We start from the raw sequence: 20,322 nt of genomic DNA, 5'->3' as shown, positions 1-20,322 counted from the left end.
ACCCAGTAGAAGCCTCCCCTTGATACTTTCAGCTGGATGTATTGCAGCGTAACTTAACCCGACTACAGAAAATGAACATTTACTGTAACTGCTAAAGTCTTCAAGATTTCTACATCAGCAAAATTGACAGAAATCCAGAAAGGTCTTCTGAGGACGGTTTTAATATCTTACGGGTATGTTGCTAAACCACTGATATTGGATCTTTGTGTGTCAGATTCTAACCGTGTTCCAGAGGGCTTTAACTTCCGGCCAGAAGTGATATAATCATCCATCTCTGTCAATCTCCCTTAGAATCACTTAGACCCACGTTTTTTATTGACTCATCTGACTTTCAATCAGTCTGAAACAATTAAACATTTTCCCCAAATCATTTAAGATTAACTTTTTAAAATGTTGTTGTCTTTTTTCTAATTTTAGCTTTAAATATTGGCATGTGTTTGACTTGGTAAAGCTCAAAACCACATATGATCCAACTATTGTACATTTTGGAAGAACATTCTCCTTACAAGCTTTTAATGAGCACATTTCTTTCCATATTTTGTTTTTACTAATGTATATTTTTTCTTAGTTTCAGCAAAACCTCCACTTCCCTAAAATACCCATTTTCATTTTGCTTTTTTTTGCTTTTATTATTTTAATTTAACATTCACAAGCCAGAACAAAAAACTCTTAGTGGTAGTGACCAGCATGTCTGATTCAGGGAGTTTTACTGTACCTTGGTGGGCAGGGGTGAGTGTTACACTCCAGGAGGAGTGGAGGGGGTCGCCGAGAGCTTGCACACAGGGTTTGATCTGCGGCCTCCCTGCTCTGTTTGTTCAGGCAAATAATCATTGCTTCCTGCACACCTGTACATTGACAACAAAATACAACACAAATAAAGATGAGCATATAAGCATTTTTTTTATTTCTTATCATGCCAATTAAATCTGTCTTTTGCTTGTCTTAAAATTAAATTATTTAGTGTACACTGGCATGCACCATGCTAAAACTCATTTTCTTCCTCTGTTACGCTGCCTCACTCTGATTGCACATGACCTGGTGATTTTTTTTTTCTTCTTAGCTCAGTAGAAGTTCTAGCATTTGTTAAGTTAATCTCTCTACCTTTACACCAAACTATCAACTGTCACGCAATCACAGAGTACTGACATGATATTTAAAGATGAGAAGGGAGGAGGAAAGGTATTTATTTATTATTAATGAGGTTTGTGAAGGTATAAGTTACTCACTCTTACATAATTCATGAATGTATAACATCAAACCAATTTAAAATTAGCATCATTCTTAGCCCATGTCACACTTTGACGATTTAGCCAGTGCATTCCTGACATCCCATAATCTTCTAAAACACCCCCTTATGCTGAACTTTCTATATATTTTTTCAATTTTGACTGTAAACATAGGGTATGCATAACAAGCCCAGAACTTATGTGCAACGACAGCCTAACTTATGCATAACGCACGGCAGTGTCCTGAGGGGGGCAGCAGTGAGCCTGGAGGAGCATGGCCTGCATAAAAATATTTTTTTCATTGTGGTATTAACCTGGCTGCTGTTTACCGCCCACCAAAAGTAAATAAATGAAAATAAAAAAGAAAAAGAAACATAGAGGGTATGCAGTCGCAGCAGATTCAGCATCATGTCTGCTAGGAAGTTTGTATGTCGTGGGCGTGAAAGCAAGGAGGATCCATCACACTCACATTCATGCTAAAAAGGGAGATTTTCCTCTCCACTGTCACTACAAGCATGCTTAGTGTGAGGGTTTGCATTTGAGTCAATGAGTCAATGCAATCAACTGGTTTTCCTTAGTTAGAATACTTTGAATCAATTTGACTGTATGATCTGGTTGAACTGTAAAGTGCCCTGAGATGACATGTGTTGTGATTTTGCGCTATATAGATAAACTGAATTCAGTTGATGATGGGGATGGGGATAATGCTTTTATCTAATTCAAGACCTAGCTAAAACCAAAAGGACTAATATATGCTAAACCCTGGAACTAAAAAAGGGTGATTTTTTTTTCAATTTTGACTGTATATGGAGCAGCAAGTATGTCTTAAAATAAAGTCAGACAAAATAAAATAGGGGCAAAACCTAGGGATTGTGTAGATAATCCATCAGGGGCAGAGCTAGATGGGCCATGGCCACCCTAAGCCAATCATTGGTCCCCCCCTGTGGCCTTCCCTACCAATTTTTTCTCTCAAGTAGAATATTCAAAACAATTTAAATTTATATATATTAAGAAATACTTGACAACAAAAACACTGTGGTTAATTATGCACATCAATATACCAACATTAGAGATTATTAGCACAGAATTCATGCTCTTTCAGAACTAGATTTTGTGTTAAATGCCATAAAGAGAAAATGATGTGACTCTGTAAGTCATCTAAGAGTCTTCAGTGAAATCATAGATACTGTAAATCACTATTTTAATAAAAACCTATTAAATTATCAATTTATGTAGATATAAGTACTTGTAAATATTATTTAATGCAGAACGATTTTGATAAAAGTAGGTAAGTAATGACGATGGAAAAGATGTTCACTCCAGAACTCAAACATGAAAGAATTTTATCCAATATAACTTTGATCTATACTGATGTTTAAATATATGTGTCTGTTTGTCAGCAAAGGCTGTAGGAAACTATAGTTTGTCTTTATTTAGAAATATGGACGTTGTGCTTGTTCCTGTTGGAACAGTGTAGATAGACCCAGAGGTTTTGGTGCTGATCCGCTTTTGGCCACCCCCCAGTATATATTGGTTATTGCCTGGCCACCCTTATAAAAAATTTCTGGCTACGCCTCTGTATCCTATAAATACACAATGACATGACTCAACTTTAAAAGAGTAATTTAAGATCACATTAAAAGTATTGAAACACACGTACAGGGGTCTACAATAAAGGAGGCACTTTAAATGCCACAGCGGTGTGATGGTCCACAGAAGCACAGCTCAAAGGGTGTGTTTTTGACATATGATACTAGCCTGTAATCATCCTCCAATGGGAGCTACTTGAGTTTTGGGGAGTGTGTACATGATACACTCATATCCACAAAGACACTGGCAAATGTCCTTGTGAAGAAATAAATGTGTGACAACTCTGGCAGTGCACATGAAGGAGATAAAAGTTAACCTCAGTTTGTGTTGGCAGGATGTTTAGGGAAACTGCTTTGGTCTGGGACAGCTTTTATTGCTGGTGTGAACACAGGGGTCTTATGGCCTTAAGGGTCAAATGTGGTGTTTTCTTTCTCAAAGGCAATATTGGTACAGTTTGAGTCATCTACTTCCTAATACTGTGTAATTTAAGGTTTCACTAAAATAAACTGTGCCACTATAGAGACCCTAATGGAGTTTTTACGATCTTAAGACAGTAGAAATGGGTTGGTTCACAATTTGGAGTAGGCCTAAAGCATTTAAATTATAATATCTTCCTACAATGCCTGAGCTTGAAGATGATCCTTATTGCTTTAAATATTTGCACAATAAAAAAGGCAAAACCACTGCAAAAGAAAATGCTGAAACAAGCATCTTTGCAGACGAATTTAATGAATGAATTTCTCTTTGCATATGCTGTTGGAAAGGAGGCATGAAGGCTGTGGAATAGACTTCCTTTACAGCAATCTTTAAAAAGCAGCTAAAAGCCTTCCTGTGTAAATAGACTTCCTGTTGAATGGTTTCATTTCATCTTTCTATCAGTGACTAGATAGTCATGAAATACAGATGGTTTTTTTTTTCTGTAAAAGCTGCTTAACAAACAAAGGTGACCTATTAAGATTTATCTTAATTATTCTTAAACATTCAATTTGATTCCATTACCTTGGGTAACCACTGGTTAAAGCTTTCTGACGTTTATTTTTTTATTTTCCGCTTTCTACTTCCCTATCGCTCAGAAATAACTTAAGATTCCTACCTCCTCCACAAGTTTCCGAGCACTCCGTAAACCCCTCATACTCCCAGTCAAGTTCGTCCCCCCCTCTCTGAGGCTCCCTCTCTTCTTTATTTTCATTCCCATGGCCAAGCCCCTCCGAGCAGGATTGGCTATAACAGGACTGGACCGAAGCAGGTTTTTCCCCATCACACTCATCGTCAGGCAGGTCAGCAACAGTCTGGGAGAAGGACAGCAACACCTGGCATTTGACTGTCCTGTGTTGGGTCCCAGCCCCGCACGTTTTGCTGCAGGCCTGCCAGGGACCAGGAATGAATCTGGATGAGGATAACACAAATGGGAAAAATCAAAAATATTCAGGTCATGGTGTAGGGTTCTATTACAAACACCTGAATTTTTATTCTTTTGCTATCAAAAAAAAAAGATATGCACTAATGTATATCATCAAGTACAATTATGGTTACAGAGCTTTCATTTGTTGTCACACACTAAAACATATGAGGGAGAGAAAATCCCCATATTTCAGTCCGCAACCTCCTTTAAAAGCTTTACAACTGCATCAAATGAAACAGTAAAAGAGTGAAAGTGGAACCAGACTAAAAGTTAAACCTCGCTTGATCTTTAAGTAACTGAATGTATTCAAGTGTTGGCTTGGATTACAAGCTCTCATCTGCTGAAAGATCAAACAGAAATCCTGCTTTGAACAAAACATCTATGTTTACATCTGGTGATTGGAGATATTTGTACCATTTCATTTAACCCTCAGGATAATACAGCAGCTGGGCTGCCTCCGTTTTGTAATACAGGTCTAAAATTACAGCATCATAATTTGTAATGAGAGCCACATTTGGAAGCAGTTTAATATAAAACCTGTCTTGACTGGATTTTGAAAACAGCTGATCTCAGACGTTTCTATCACTGTCAAGTATCCATTTCTTTTAGAATAAAGAAGGTCAAACATATCTTTATTAGGAGTCATGTGTTACGACACGGCCCATTTCTACAAACGTAACAGAAGCCGAAGCAATGTGATAGCCCTGTCGTGGAAATGTATCATAGTCATCAATCTTATTGAAAAGTAGGCTTTTAGGTTTAATTCTTTTTTCTTTTTCTTTTTGGAGTGATTTTTGGAGAAAAAATAGATTAGACTACACTGCAAAAAATCTTAAAATAAGTGCATTTGTTCTTAAATTGAGGAGGTAAAAGAGACATTTTGCCAATAGAACAAGACAATTTACACTATAAGAATACACAATAAGAAAACACAATTGCATTGTCTTATTTCAAGTGCATATTATCTAATTATCTTATTTTAAGAGTAAAATTACCCATTCCATTGGCAAACTATCTCATTTACCTACTCAAATTAAGGGTGAATACACTTAATTTAAGACAGTTTTACTTATTTCTAGATCGTTTCTGCTGGACAGACTTCCCCTCACCAACCAAAAACAAAGTGCTGTTTCACATGGCTGTCATTTCACCACTGTGAAGAATTACAGGCAAACAGGGCTCACCAGAGTACCTTAAATATTGTGTTCCAGTTTTCTCAGCAGCAAACATAGGTAGAGAACCCACACATGCCCTAAACTAGGAGTAGCACTAATTCAACATTTTTTTACTCAAGTAAAAGTACAAATCAAAAATTAGTCATTGAAAAAAAAATATTAAAATAAGGGTAACAAAATTACAAATGCAGAGGAATAGGATCACTTCTGAATTATTGTCTAGAAATGATGTAGACAGACAGATTGGATGTTTAAGTTCAGTATTCTTAAGATTTAGATACATAAAAAAATAACAAATAAAAGACTATAAAGTAGAACATTCATGAAGAAGAAACACTTTTCCAAATCAACATGTATAAAAGCGATTCTTACAGTTAGAACTACTGAGGGCCGCTGGAAGTACTTTTAAACAGGGGGTGCTGTGAAAAAGTCGCTGTGTTTATGTCACACATGACTATTAGCTCTAAAATCTTTTTTTGCAAACCACAAGGAAATACTTATGGAGCCTAGGTGGAAGTTTAAATGAAGAATCTCATTGCGTTCCTTCATACACCTGCGACACAGCCAATCAGCTTTAAACCACACCTCCACGTAAGCTAATCGTGGAGGTGTGCTCTTTTCAAAGCAACTCTAAAGTATATTTAATGCCAGTACCTTGAACAGGCATATCCGATTGGAGTTGCTATCTTTCCTGGCAACGGCACATATTAGAAAAACAATTAAAATCCCAGCTTTTGATTTTTTTATTTAAGTACCAAGATAGGTATTTTGTTAAGCTTTGATCTGTATTTACACTATGACGCCAGTTTGTACTTGTGTGCAGCATTCCTCCTTGTCTGACCACAAAACAAAAGCGTCACGCTGCTTTATAGGATGCCTCAATAAAGAGCTCGTAATTACAGTGAAAGTCGGCTTTTTACGAGCGTCCGGGGACTTGCTCTTGTTTGGACAAATGAAATAAATGAATCACTCACAGTTAGAGCTTGGAACTAGGACAACAAAGTCAACATGCTAACTTGGAGAAATGTTTATCTTCATGGGCGGTTAGAGTACATCTGTCAGTTCAGAAACAATCATGCATCCATTTATGGCAGGAAACAACAATTTTTTTTTTTCTGGTAATATCAACCCAGGCTTAACGTTAATCGCATCCATTAAACATTCATCTACAGGAACATTCTATAAACTGCTCGTAAAAATAATATGTTTGGCTGGATTGTGAGGAACAAATCAGTTTCAATTTTCCTGCGATAGCTTTGTCCAAAGTTGGAATTTCCTTCTTCTTCTTCCTACATCTGTAATATGGCCGAATGTGGTACATAGATATTTTTGTTGGATTGGGAAAGATGGTGCATTATGCAGAGATATTTATGAGCGTTTTGATAAAAGACATGCCTTTTATTGCAACAGAACAAAATCATATGCATTGGCATTCCTTTCTCCATTTGTTGCTCTATCCAAATCTATCAGAGTAACAAATGTTCAAACCTTTTTTCTAACATAAGTCATGGAAAGGCACTGCTCAGCATCCAAATATTGTTCACTCTCTGGGGACAGACCATCTGGAAGGCTCTAGGCTTTGCTTAGGTAATGCTGAAAGGAAGCACAAGTTCTCAATATGATGTTTATTCACCTTCACTCTCAGTTTCCCTTTTTACCCTGAATAACCTCATAAATTACATTCAAAACATACAGAAGAGACATCCAGGAGGTACTTTCAGTCCAATGGGTGAATGTTTTAACCACTGCTGAGCAGGTATCGGACGTCAGGTTGATGAAGATCATTACTGACATGAACACAACAGTGATACTGTGGTGGTTTCATGGCGGCACCCAGACCCGTCCACTTCAATTTGACCTTCAGGTTGGTCTGTTTTACTAAGCTTGAAAAAAAAAAAAACAGCTGAAACTATATTTGTCTCCATAATTGCTTTTGCTTTATTTTACCCCAGCTGACAAAATTTATGTTGTAAAAGTGTATTTTTTCTTTAAGAGAAGATCATGCTAGTTTTCAGGAACTGTGCTTAGCCGTCAAAATGGAACCAAGAAATCAAAGCATATAATCGCATCTTAAACCTTTTTAATTCCTATTTATCCAACAATCACCAGCAAATGTAGCCACAGTATAGTATTTTATCTCATTTTATGTCACAACAATAAAAAATGCCCTTCATTGTTATTTATTGTGCTTGACCAATACAAAGTATTGCATGTTTATAAGGAGAGATGAAAATGTTTTTTTTTTTTTTTTTTTTTACAAATGAAATTCCAAGAAGTTTGGTGTCTATTCGCATTTACGCACCTTTACACATATAGCCCTAAATCCAGTTTAAACAATTGCAGTCATAAATGGTAAACAGCCTGTACTTATATAGTGTTAAGTCAGGAAACTTAACCAAAACAATTTACACTACTTTCAGTCAAGGGGCGATACTGGTGTCAGATGAAGGAGTTTGCCCTGCAAACAGATGTCATGATCTTGGCACCTATGGCTTGGTCTGACTCTTTTTTTCTCTTATCTTCTTTGCTCTGCCCTGCTCTAAATGTCTCTAATCAGCTCCACTTGTTCCTGCATCTATTTAAGCCACTGGTTTCCAGCCATTGGTGCCAGATTATTGAAGCTTCTAGCAAGTCTATTCTAGCGTTCTCTGTTTGTGTTAGTTCTGCCTTATCCTGACCTATTTCTATTTCTGGACTTCCGAAATTTGGCCACCCCTCTTCTGCTCTGGTTTTGCCTGTCTTGTTTTCCAGACTACTTCCTGGATTCCGCCTGTTGTTGACCTTGTACCTGCTTGGATTGGCCCATCTGGATCATCGGTTCCTCTGCATAATCTGACTGCTGCTGGTCGCTGCATCTCTTCTCTCCTGTATCTCTGGTTCCGACTCAGTAGTCTACTGTGGAGTACCAGGAGGAGGAGTTCCTCTGGATGTCACTCCTCCTTCTGGACTCAGACTGAACTCTTTGCCAGGGTGGTGACTTTCATGCTCATTGTCGTCTCCCCTTTGAGTTCTGAAGTCACTAACCTGAGTCTCCGTTTCTGATTCCAGTGAGCCCAGTGCACCTTTCTTTTAATAACGCTTGTTTCAAAAACTGATCTGTCTGATTAAATCCTGGGTCCGAAGTTCTGAGCCGCCTGACACCAGAGGCTTCTCAGTTGAAGCTCCGATTACGGCTTTCAGTGTTTCGTCCTTTAGCAAGACACTTCACTCGCATTGCCTGCTGATGGTGGTCGGATGGACTGGTGGCGCCAGTGTATGGCAGCCTCGCTTCTTTTGTCTTATGATCCCGAGTGTGTGAGTGACTGCGTGAATGACTGAATCTAGTGTAAAGCTTTGGTGAAGTTCTCTGACTTGAAAAAGTCCTATATAAGTACAGGACATTTACCATTTACCCATTCACTCACATATTGATGATGGAATGCTACATTGTGGCAACAGTTGCAGGGCAAACTCCTTCATTCAACGCCACTGTCGCCCCAATGTCCACTGCACAGTGTTTTTTTCTGAACTGTACTAATCCAACTAATCCAATTAGTAATAGAGAGTACCACAGCACATTTTCCTGTAAAAATGCATCCTTCCATCAAACTTAACCGTCCTTTGTGACCATTTTTGTATACAAAAAAAATTGCCATAAACCGAAACAGACATTTACTGATTAATAGTTGTAGGGACAGGCCATTAAGCTGTCCTTTCCATGTCTCTTTTACTGACTTTAAAAAAATCAGGAAAAAGACAGGACAAGAAGAAGGAAGAAAAAGAGAAAAACAAAAGGAAAATTGGAAACAACAAAATAAGAAGGTAGAAAAAAACGAGGGAAGGAACAAAAGAACAAAGGAAGAAAAGTTAAATGGGAAAGAAAGAAGAATAAAGGGGGAAAATTTATATTGGCAATTGGTAATAATTAAAGTAATATTTCCCTAGAACATCTTATACAGCATCGCTCAGTCCCTTACCCTGAAAATGACAGTGACACAGCAGTAAAACCTACTGAGACATTGCTCTACACCTAAACTGAAAGACTTGACCATGAAAGCATAAATCCGAAAAGCAATCAATGGCAGCTTTGGAGCAGCAGCAGAGATAAACTGATGAAAGGACAGTTATTGAAATTGTGTATGTCATACCCTATCTATGTGTTAAAATGGACTAGTCAAAGCGCAAAATTAAAAGTAATTAAGAATTCACTAGCAAGACTTACCAACCCAAAGACTTCCCAGCCAGGCTTTAAGAGGCCGTAGCTTAAAATTTGTTACAAAAAATTGCATCAAAACATATTCACTCAGAGATTTTTTTTTAATTGAACAAAAATATATCTTACTATCTTACTTTGTTAGACCTAGACTAACTTTATTGTAATTTTGAGTGCACAGAGTGTATACAAAACAGAATTGTGTTGTGTACAGTTAACAACAGTTGTAATGATATTGCAGTTGGTGTAGATAAACATTACCAATATAAAGTGCAGCAGTGATCAGCAGTGCAGCAGAGATTTTATCGTTATCTCACTTTTATCTCCTCTGTCTTTCATCTTTTCTCTGTTTTTTTTTTCTTTCCTGTTCGACTTACATTGCAGTGTCCATATAATCTTTAAAACTCCCTGCATAATTATAATAAAGCTATTTATATGCATAAATCAAGCGGAACACTATGGCGATAGCTGTACTGCTCCCCTTGTGAAAGTAAAATCTGTTAGGCTCTTTTTGGCATCAAGAGAATTATTCTTATTGTCACATTGCCAGACAGGACACTGTAAAAATAAAAAATAAAATAAAAAAAGAAAGAAAGAAAAAAAAGGGCAGCACTGATCAGAATGTAAACAATCTAGGAGAAAAAAGAAACCAGTTTAGATAATGGTGCAAAAAGGCATTAATATGAAAACGAGTTGTGTCCTATTTAAAAGGATTATAAAATTTCAGCAACATTGGTTGTGCAAAATAATGCGAGTCCAGTTTGAAGTTTGTGTTGCCTATCATACAGTCTCACAAAAACCTATTGAAGTTGAGTAATGTGACAAAATGTGAAAAAAGGTAATCCCAAAAATATATATTTTAGAAGCTCTGTTGATATTTGTAAGTGTTTTCTTAAGCATGGTCATTACTTACGTCGGTTCCTGAGTTGCAGTTACTTTCTCCTCCTCCTCCAGCTCAATGGCCTGTTTCTGCCAGACAGGCTTTGCCTCAATCGGTAGTGTGTCTAAAGCAAATTGCAAAGATCCTTTTTAACATTGAGTGAAAACACTAAGAAAAGAATGAAAGCTGCAGAGTTTAACAAGATGTTTCTCACCTATGGATTTGTAGCAGGGAACTGTAACCAGACACTCCTCCTTGATGTGGGGTTTGGTGGTGGGGTTGCAGCCTCCAGCGTGAAGCCCTCTGTGATCGATGCATAAAACCACCCTGTAACGCAGGCCCTGACCGCAGGTCACTGTGCACTGGTGGTGACAGGTCACACGAGGCTTTTTCAGTCACACAATTTGTACATGCATGCACATGTTCCTTTAAATTTCTAGAAAAAAAAAAAACTTCTGTCTGAAACTCAGGGGAAGTGAACAGAGAATCTCATCAAATCTCTCATCAGGAACAAACTTTCGTCGATCCTTTGCCAAGATAATTATTTTAAGGGAAGAATGTGCTGCATAAACAGCATACCAGGTTTGAAAGGGGCTACATATCAGACTCATAGGGTTCAGCACGTCCATGTTTAGCTGAGGAGGCAAAATAACTGGCAATCAGGTAGTTGCACGGGAATTTAAAGGCAGTTCAAGAAATAACCCCACATAAAACCAGAAAGTGAGTGATGGAACAGAACGTTAATGTGTTAACGAAACACTTGTTCTATTCAAATATAAATATTTGCATCGGTGCTCCCAAACAGTAATGAGTGTTTCTCTTACAATCAAGATGCTGCTCATTGTTTAAACCAAACAGACAAACAAAAAAAAAAATGCTTTTTTTTAGGAATTTGCTATCGGGCATAGGATAGTAACTAGTTATTTCACAATTTCTAGTTTGTCACATCCTTCTGCTTTTTTTGTTTTAGTTTTACTAATATACTACAATATAGAAAAATGATGATGAAGATGTGTCCAAATTCTACTGGTGGTGAGAATCCAGCCTCAGTGAACAAATGTGATCAAGACTAAGAAACACAGCCAACAGCAACAGTGTTTTTACCTCCCAAGTATGAAACGATGTAAGACGCAAGAAAAGGGAAAAAAAACATCTTTAAAAAAAATTTAAAACCTAAGTTTAGATCAGACATTTCATTGAGTTTTTTGTCTTTCACTTTCTCAAAGTAAATATCTGGGATGATTTTGTTTTTTCATAAAAACAAAAGTAGTAAGAATATATTAAACAAAAGATTAGCAAGCCATGCAAAAAAAAAAAACAAAAAAAAAAACACACAAAGCAGAATTATTGCATCATGGCAAATGATGCAAAGGAGGAAACTTCAAATGCAGATTTATAATGCTCAAGATGAAAGAGAGGTACCTACAGGTGACCATTCCTGTGCCACCCAGGTTGGACAACTGAAGGTGTTGCAGGGCTGCAGGATGGCAGTCTTTGAAGAATAGAGACATTTCCACTCTTCAGTGGGCGTGATGTTACCCTGCATGTCTTCCTCCACACATGTCACTGAGCGACTCTGGAGGCCACCGCCGCAGGACGTTGAGCAGGCAGTCCAGGGGCTGCTCTCCCACCTGACAGAAAGAGACAAAGTATAGTGAGTTAATAACTAATTTTAACTAATTTTGCAGAGCTTTATGCTTACCGAGGCAGGGGGTGGTACAGGTCATATGGCATGATTTCTTTGTATCCATCACTATCACTAAAAAAAAAAAAAAAAAATGAAACTGAATAACAATGTTAAAGTTAGCTAGTTTGTCCAGTGCAGTAGAAATACAGGACCTCACCTATCCAAGCAAGGTTCCATGTTGCACTCCTGCAGCTTGGGTTTGGGCTTTACATTTTCAGGGTAATAATGGCAATACTGGTCCACAACAACGCGACTGGTTCGTAGATCATAACACTCTGCAGATGTCAACTGGTAACCTATAGGGAAGAGGTGTTCATATAAGTTCTAAACTAAGATCAATATAGCACTTAGTTGGTTTATTATTAAATAAAATAATGTTTATTTAATTGAAATGAAACTATAATGAAACTATTTTAAAGAAAATACATGTGACAGAAATGAAAAACAATTCTGGGAATATAAACAACTTTAAAAGCATTTCACTTTCTTTCAGAAATAAATAAAGCTACATTTAATTTAGGTAAATTACTTAGTAATTATAAATGAAAATAGATTAATCCCTACATAAGGAATACATACCGATATTTTACAACTTATGCTTTAAACAAAAATGTATTGCATTAACACACAAAAACCTATAATAAATAAGATAAACTTTGGCTAAATAAGAAAAATTTACTTTATAAAAATCACAAAACTGAAATATAAGCTAAGTTGCATAGTTGTTATAATTAAAATACAACTCTTTTCACTTAAGAATATTATTTTTGAATCATCTGTTTGTATCCAAATTGTCTGTGTAGTGCAATTTTTTCACATCTTTTACAAGGTTTACCTCCCCCACAGGTGACGGAGCAAGGGAAGAAATCAGTTTCTCTCCAGCGGTGGATGATGGGCTGATAATAGATGTACTGGATTACACTGTTTGCACCACCGCTGAACTGTATCTAAGGAAATTAAAGAAAACATAGCAAATCGCATTTTTATTTTCATGAAGTGCCTCTATTAATTATAAACCTTTTTTTGCTTTCAGAATGTCGACGTTAGTCACAAACATGCTCATGCTGTACGGGAACATCTGCAGATAACTCTGCATCTGGGATACTAATGAGGAAACTAAAACGGTGTTTTAACACATGCTGTCCTTTGCAGCAGAGGAAGTGGTCAGAAGATTCATTTGCATTTCATGTTGAAGTGGTTCACACTACTCCAATATCTTTAAATCTAAACATATGAAACCAGAGCTGCTTTGCACCCTGCTTAACACAGGGGGTTCAGCTGGAGTTCATAAATGAAAGCCTTATCTGGACCTACTGTGGACAGGCTCCTTAGAGGTTTTCATGGAAAACGGTCTAAGTAAAACTGCAGAGAAAATAACTGAATGGACCGAGTGTCTGAACATATTTAACACAGTAAAGTATTAGTTTGGTAAGCTATTTTGGGGAGTATGGGACACAACCTAAAATTTACTTTTAAAACCTATAAAAGCGTAACAGTATTTACCAAAACAGTGTTCAGAGTTCAGTAACAGATCTCTACCTGAACGTCTAATACAGAAGTTAGCTTCCCTTTAAGATTCATTCTTTTTTTCAGTTAACCTGATTGTTTGTGAGGCTATAGCACCATTAAAGCACCTGCATATCTGGGCATGACCTAAAGATTAATTTCTATAAAAGAATGGAGGGCAGTGTCCAAGCACACTCTAAATAAAACAGAGAGATAACCTAATATTACACTTAAGAAATCAAATATATGCGGAACAAGCTGTCTATTATCATCTGCTGTTTACTGATCATAATCAGTTATGTAAAGAGATTATATGGAGAAAAAGGATGAAAAGAAGAACAAGCAGTCTGTCTTTGTACATTTAGTGAATTACTGAAAACATAGTTTAGGACTTTCAAAGTAAGATTCTGTTGATCTGTTTTCAGTAGCACTGTATATTTTTATAGGTCAAACAAATACATTCAAATGTATTTATATAGCTGATTTAAGAACAACTCTTGATGGCTAAAGTGCTGTACACAAAAAACAATAAGAGTAATTCCAGGATAAGGATAACAGTAATAAACTCAGACAAAGAAACATAAACAGCCCAACAGATGAATCTCTCATGATGTATTTGAAGCAAGTGAGTACAAACATGTTTTAAGAAGTGATTTAAAAACACCAAGAGTTGAAGCCTGTCTAATATAAAAGGGGAACTGGTTCCAGAAGGTACGTAGAACTAGCCTGGAACTTGGGAAATCTAAGCACAGATCAGCATTGGTTTGAAGGGATCTAGAGCCAAATTAGGCTGCAAGAGTTCTGACAAATATACAGGTGCCTGGTTATTTAGGGCTTTATAGTGTAACAATAAAGCTTTAAAATTTATTTAAAACAATCAGGAAGGCAGTAAAGGGAAGCAAAATCTTTGTTCATGCATTTTGGTTTGTGTTAGAAGACAAGCTGCAGCGTTCTATACCACATATATTGGTGAGAGGCTGGCCTGGCTAAAACCAGCATACAAGGAATTACAGTAATCGATCTTAGGAGCTAATAACATTTTGAGTCATTCATTCAAAAGCGTTAAACGATAAAAATGATTTTACTTTCCAATCTTTTTTCATGTCTCAATGACATGAAGTGCGTATAAAGAGGCTCCTGCTACCCTTAGCGGAGCAGATCCCGATCTGTGCAGATTTTTTCCACATTTGTTCACGTGCCCAATGAATTGAAACATTTCCCACATTACAATTCCCCACAGAAGTTTATAAAAACAAAAACAGCCGGTGCGGCTACAAAGCAAAGCCCCAACTCATGAGTATTTGCAGAATCTATTAAATCAGAGCAGATTGAGATATGTTTATAGGCCTATACTGTACTAAAAATATGATGTGAACTACATTTAGAGAAAAGGAAAACGCAGCAATAAATGCTGTGGGATGGTTTATATGGGTACTGGGTGAGACAGTGAGACACAAAGAGGATCAATACTTGATCTGTTTTCTATCTTCCTGAACCTCGATCTTGGGTCAAGTATTCATTTTTTTAATCTTTCAATGAGTGTTTATGCACAAGTTTGCCCCACCTGCTATATTTGCTATGTGACTCCAACATTACTAATTGCTTTTACTCAATATCAGATGCTCAACAAAGTTCCTGTAATGCCTATTTAGGTAATAATCCAGCTTCCTGCAAATCGAATTAACTCAACATTCAATCCTGGTCCAAAAGTTTACAGTATTTGGTGCTGAAAATACCATTTAACATGAGTTTGTTGCTATTTTTGTCAGTGGGTACATTTATTTTATAATAATCTTACTTTGATGGTGAAGTCAGCTCCAAGAGGACCGGACATTCTGAGGATTTCTTTGTCTGAAAACTTCTGAAAATCCAAAGTGGTGTTTTCCAAGTAGTAGTGTCCAGATTGGTCCAGCATCAGTTCAGTTTTTACACCCTGTAGGGTCTTACACTCCACATCTGAAGATGAGACAAACAAGAAAACTTAAACAAACTACAGAAAGGTCAAAGCTCAAGAGAACCAATACTTTGGTTAAAACTTGAGTTTTTCTTTGCTAAAATATCTGAGCCTCATCATCATCAAATGCCCATAATTTCTCAGCGGGGCTTTATTGTTACTGTGTCACTACTCTTCAAACAGAATTAAGATGGAAATAAAAAATGTGATTAAACTGTCTAGAGGCTTAAAGGATTTCTTAGAGTTAGGACAGACCACACACAGTGCTTTAGCCAGAGCCAGTTACACACAATGAGTGCAGTCTGGTTTCAGTGTTTCAAAGCCAAGAGGAGCACCGCAGCAATGCCAGGAGGATCACAAGCAAGATCTGCAAAAAAGGCTGCCGCTGCAGTGAGCTTCTGCTCTGTTTGACCTGACATCAGCTGTTACACTAACCTCTAATGGGGTTGATTCTAATTCCAGCATGACTGTTTAAAGAAAGCACTGCATGAAAAGTGGGATTTTCGTCAATATACGGCACTGTAGATTGTCGTGGAATTTCAGGTTAGCGGCAGTTTACGGCAATTTGCAACCTTCGCCGAAAACTCCCGTAAATTGTCAGAAATTGACGTGGAATTTCTTAGGCAGTGTTCCCCCCATGCCTCCCCCCCATGGAATTCTAGGGGAGGCTTTAACATGTTAATGAACATGCTGTGAGCTGTACAAATGCAAATCAGGGTTGCAGGGGGGGTAAAACCCCCCCTGCAACCCTGGGTAAGAAAATCTCTGATACAAAGAGATCAGGTATAGCCTCTTACATTTTAGCTTGAATTGATTTATTTAATTAAAGTATAGAGACCAAAACAGATCTTTAGCTGACAGAGCAATACATTTAGAGCAGTAATTATTTTTTTTTTTTATTTGCATTTAAGATAAAAAATAAAATGTTGTCTGTCAATATGCTCAATTCACAATTACTTAAGTGGAAAAGTTTCAAGAAATGATTCTGAGATGATTCACTTTATAACATGGCGCATTATCCTGTTGGAAGTAGCCATCAGAAGATTGGTACACTGTGGTCATAAGGACATAGGTCAGCATGCTAAATTGGTTTTAAGTGGCCCAAAGTGTGGCAATAAATATCCCCCAAATAGATGGTAGAAATAGATCAGGCTCAGTATAGCCTAATTATAGACTCTTACATTTTAGCTTGAATTGATTTATTTAATTAAAGTACGCTAGATTACTGTGTATGCAAATGTTATGTAAAAAAAATACACAAAATAATTTACTTCAAAAATTAGTTTTAATCAGAATCAGTTGGCTGTAATGGTTAATTTTTTTTTTTAGATTTCCACTTTTTTTATTTTTTTTGTTATTGAATATATAAGAAAACAATAACAATCTCAAATAACAAGTCAATAACAAATATTTCAATACAAGAAGAAATATCACAACTCCTGCTTTTGAAAAATAAAATTAAATGCACAGGCTGGAACAAAGTATAAAATAAAATAAAATAAATAAAAATAAATAAAATAATAATAGTAGTTAAAGTAAATTATTCAGTGGGGACTACCAACTGAAATTCTTCAATTAACTCAAACAATTTAATTGCATTTAAATTCTGCATCTTTCTCAGACATCTTTTGAAAAGGGAAAGTTCATTTTTGAGAGCAGAGATTGAGAGGGAGCATTTTGCATAGCGACATTTATGGATATAATACTTTGTTACAATTATTAGAATATTGATTAAAAATTCCAAATTTTTTTTCTTTAATGGATAAACCGAATTGAATGTTTTGCCAGGAAATAAAATCTAAATTTATTGTTTTAGAAGACAGAAAGGTTCGAAGTTGATCCCATAAGTTTAATACTTCTTTACATTCATAAAAAAGATGTTTAGTTGTTTCCAATTGAGTTGTACAAAAGCCACAATTCTCAACATTAAACTTAAATCTCTCTCTTAAAAACTCATTTGAAGGATATATGTTATTTATTATTTTAAATTGTAATTCTTTATATTTAGGAGGAATTGGGAATTTCAAATAATTTGTCCTAATTTTGACTATCATAGATTTCTTAAAATTTTGTAAGAGAGCTGTGCTTTTTGTTCTTCCTGGGTACATATTATTTATAGAATATTGATTCAAAAACTTGTTGTTGCATTTATTATCTCTAATGTCCACCTGCTCAAATTCAATCTTATGGAGACAAACAATTGCAATTGCAAACAATTTATAGGTGCATTACCGCCACCTTCCAGAATGGAGCGACGCGAGCTCTTCTCGCGAGTCCTTCCGTATAACAATGACGTCGTATGTGATTGGAGGAGCCTGATGAGCCTTCGGCCCCATCGTCCAATCACGTGTGAGCTTTTGTGCACTACGACTTCTCGCGAGACCAGCATATTAGCAGACATGTTTGTGTTACTACACTTAGAAGAACTTAATCTCCAGTTACTGTGTTTGTATTTTGTTGTTACGTGAACAATGGCTGCACGACGTCTCGCGTTCAACTCGCCTCCAACTGCTCTTAGTCCACAACTTTCGGCCAGCCCGCAGACTGACGAGAAGAAACTGCTGATTGCTATCAGCGGACTGTCTCGTCAGCTTGCCCAACATACTGCCGACATGAATGAGCGCTGGAGAATTCGATGCACTCCAGGTTGCAGTCCATAGAGGACAAGATGGCGGCTCGGCAGTCGAGCAACTTTGCGGGATATACGAACTCGAGGAAGAGAAGACGGGTGCACAACGCCACGCTAGCGGTAAATATAAGTTCGATTACTGGTAGCTATGCTAAAAGCAGCCTAGCTTAGCTAGGCAAGCTAAAGGCAACCTAGCCTAGCTAGGTAAGCTAAAAGCAGCCTAGCCTAAAGCTTTATTAAAGTGTATTTTTTGTGATTCACAGGAATCAGTATGCCGTCTTAACAACTCGGAGACTAATTGCAGGCGCTATGAACCGGAGCAGGGGTAAGGTTTAAAGAATATGCTTTCATTCTGCGGTAAAAGGACATGGATACCGACCATAGCTGTACTTTTTTTTTTCTCACAGACTACAGTCGCCTCACAATGAGGCGGTGACCTCCTATTTGCTCGGATTTGCACGATGTTGATAAAGACGACATTGTGTGTAAGTGACTTGTTTTAATGTTTTCTCCTTCCTTGTTACTGTGACTTGCGTTTGATTTTATTTTTTTTTATTCATACCTCTCATTTGTTTTCCAGCTGCCTGTAAGACGTATTATGAGACGGTATGCAGGAGCTTCAGATACACGCTGCTAGCCAGCACGCTGCGTGCGGAGGCTGCCAGGCTATCTGCTCGGAGTCGGGACAGAAGAAAGATGGTAAGACTTTATTTGGTGACTATTTTTCAGGTGCATTGATAGATGTGTTGTGTCCGTATGCAGTGCGCTGATTCATTGTTTTTTTTTTTCAGCTGCTGAAGGCGAGGCAGAGTGTGTTGGCAGATGAGGAAGTGGAACTCTGGAAGTCCGCCGTCGTCGGCGGTGTCTCTGGATGGATTGTACGGTCGCCGCCATTTCGTAGGCCGGATCTCACTGAACTCTGTGTTAAGCTGCAGTCCCGGTTAGAAGCGATGCCGAAGTACAGGGCCACGCACAGTATGCGTCTGCACATCGGACCTGCCTCGGAGGGAATGCTGCCTGTTACCTCCAACCCCGATGAAGCAAATGGACCGTTCACGGAGTTTTAATTTTTAGATACGCATGTGTTTGGATACGCGTTGTATATAGTTGTGTGTGTTTTAATAAAGCTCTTTCTTTGCATAAACAGCTTCCTGGCAAATGTTCATTTCCTGTATAAATTCATTCATGTCCTTGATGGTAGCATAATAATTGTGTAGTAGTGTAGGATAACATAAATACACAGCATATGAATGAATAAATATATGAATGAATAAATATATGAATATATATATATATGAATGAATAAATATATATATGAATAAATATATATGTAAATATATATATATGCCAACCAATCACGAGCGACTTTACTTGTTTAAAAGGAAGCGGTTCCGTCCAATACTCAGTAAGAAAATTAAAGCCTGGCGTGGCCACGTGTGGTTTTGCTGCCAATCACGAGCGATTTCACTTGTTTGAGAATAGTGGTTTCAGCCAATACTGAGAAGGTTATTCAAGCCAGACCTGGCCAGCCGCGCGGGTTTGCTGCATTCATATGCTAATTAGGGCCATTAGTACAGCTGATCGCTCTCCACATACGTCAGAGTCCGTTTCCGACAATTTGTGGCACGACAAACGCGGACAAGCACGGGTTGCAAATTGTCGGAAACTGACGAAAATCAGGCAGATCTGCGGGAGTTTACGGGGGTTTACGGGGACGAAAATCTCACTTTTCATGCAGTGAAGGGTGGGAAGAAACTAAAAAGAAAAGCAGCAAAATTGACATAGGCATTTATAAAACTGTTAAAAAATAAAATGTAACACCAAATAGAGAGCCCAGAAAGAAAACATTAAACTTGTCAAGGCAAAAGAATGGATTATCTAGAATATCGTAGAGCAGTTTGTTGTTTCAATATTTCAAAAAGTGTATCTCCTAATATAATATACCATTATCACACAGATATATTTCAAGTAATAATTTATGTGAATTTGATTATTAAAGTTTATTAAAACTGTCTCAGAAAAGAAAAAAATAATAATTTCTACACCCAAAATGTCAACAGACTAAAAGTATTTCCTAATAC

At 37.2% G+C, this 20,322-nt stretch overlaps 1 protein-coding gene across 4 annotated transcripts in view; it reads right to left on the bottom strand.

Moving 5' to 3' along the window:
- Positions 1-20,322, bottom strand: part of adamtsl3 (ADAMTS-like 3) — a 145,304-nt gene that overhangs the window by 13,348 nt on the left and 111,634 nt on the right. For 3 of the 4 annotated variants that reach the window (XM_038274388.1, XM_038274389.1, XM_038274390.1), the window contains 9 exons: positions 15,457-15,614; positions 12,988-13,099; positions 12,310-12,448; positions 12,168-12,224; positions 11,892-12,096; positions 10,680-10,827; positions 10,499-10,589; positions 3,910-4,202; positions 716-845 (listed from right to left, as the gene is read on the bottom strand). In XM_038274388.1, the coding sequence (XP_038130316.1) occupies positions 716-845; positions 3,910-4,202; positions 10,499-10,589; positions 10,680-10,827; positions 11,892-12,096; positions 12,168-12,224; positions 12,310-12,448; positions 12,988-13,099; positions 15,457-15,614 (1,333 nt within the window). Of the gene's footprint in view, positions 1-715; positions 846-3,909; positions 4,203-10,494; positions 10,590-10,679; positions 10,828-11,891; positions 12,097-12,167; positions 12,225-12,309; positions 12,449-12,987; positions 13,100-15,456; positions 15,615-20,322 lie in introns of those variants that run through there. The other variant, XM_038274391.1, reaches the window with a different exon arrangement.

Source organism: Cyprinodon tularosa, unplaced genomic scaffold (assembly GCF_016077235.1).
Source record: "Cyprinodon tularosa strain WSP-4 unplaced genomic scaffold, ASM1607723v1 ctg91, whole genome shotgun sequence".
Classification (NCBI taxonomy): Eukaryota; Metazoa; Chordata; class Actinopteri; order Cyprinodontiformes; family Cyprinodontidae; genus Cyprinodon; species Cyprinodon tularosa.
Note: the sequence above shows the minus strand (reverse complement) of the source record. Positions and strands in the feature narration are given on the sequence as shown.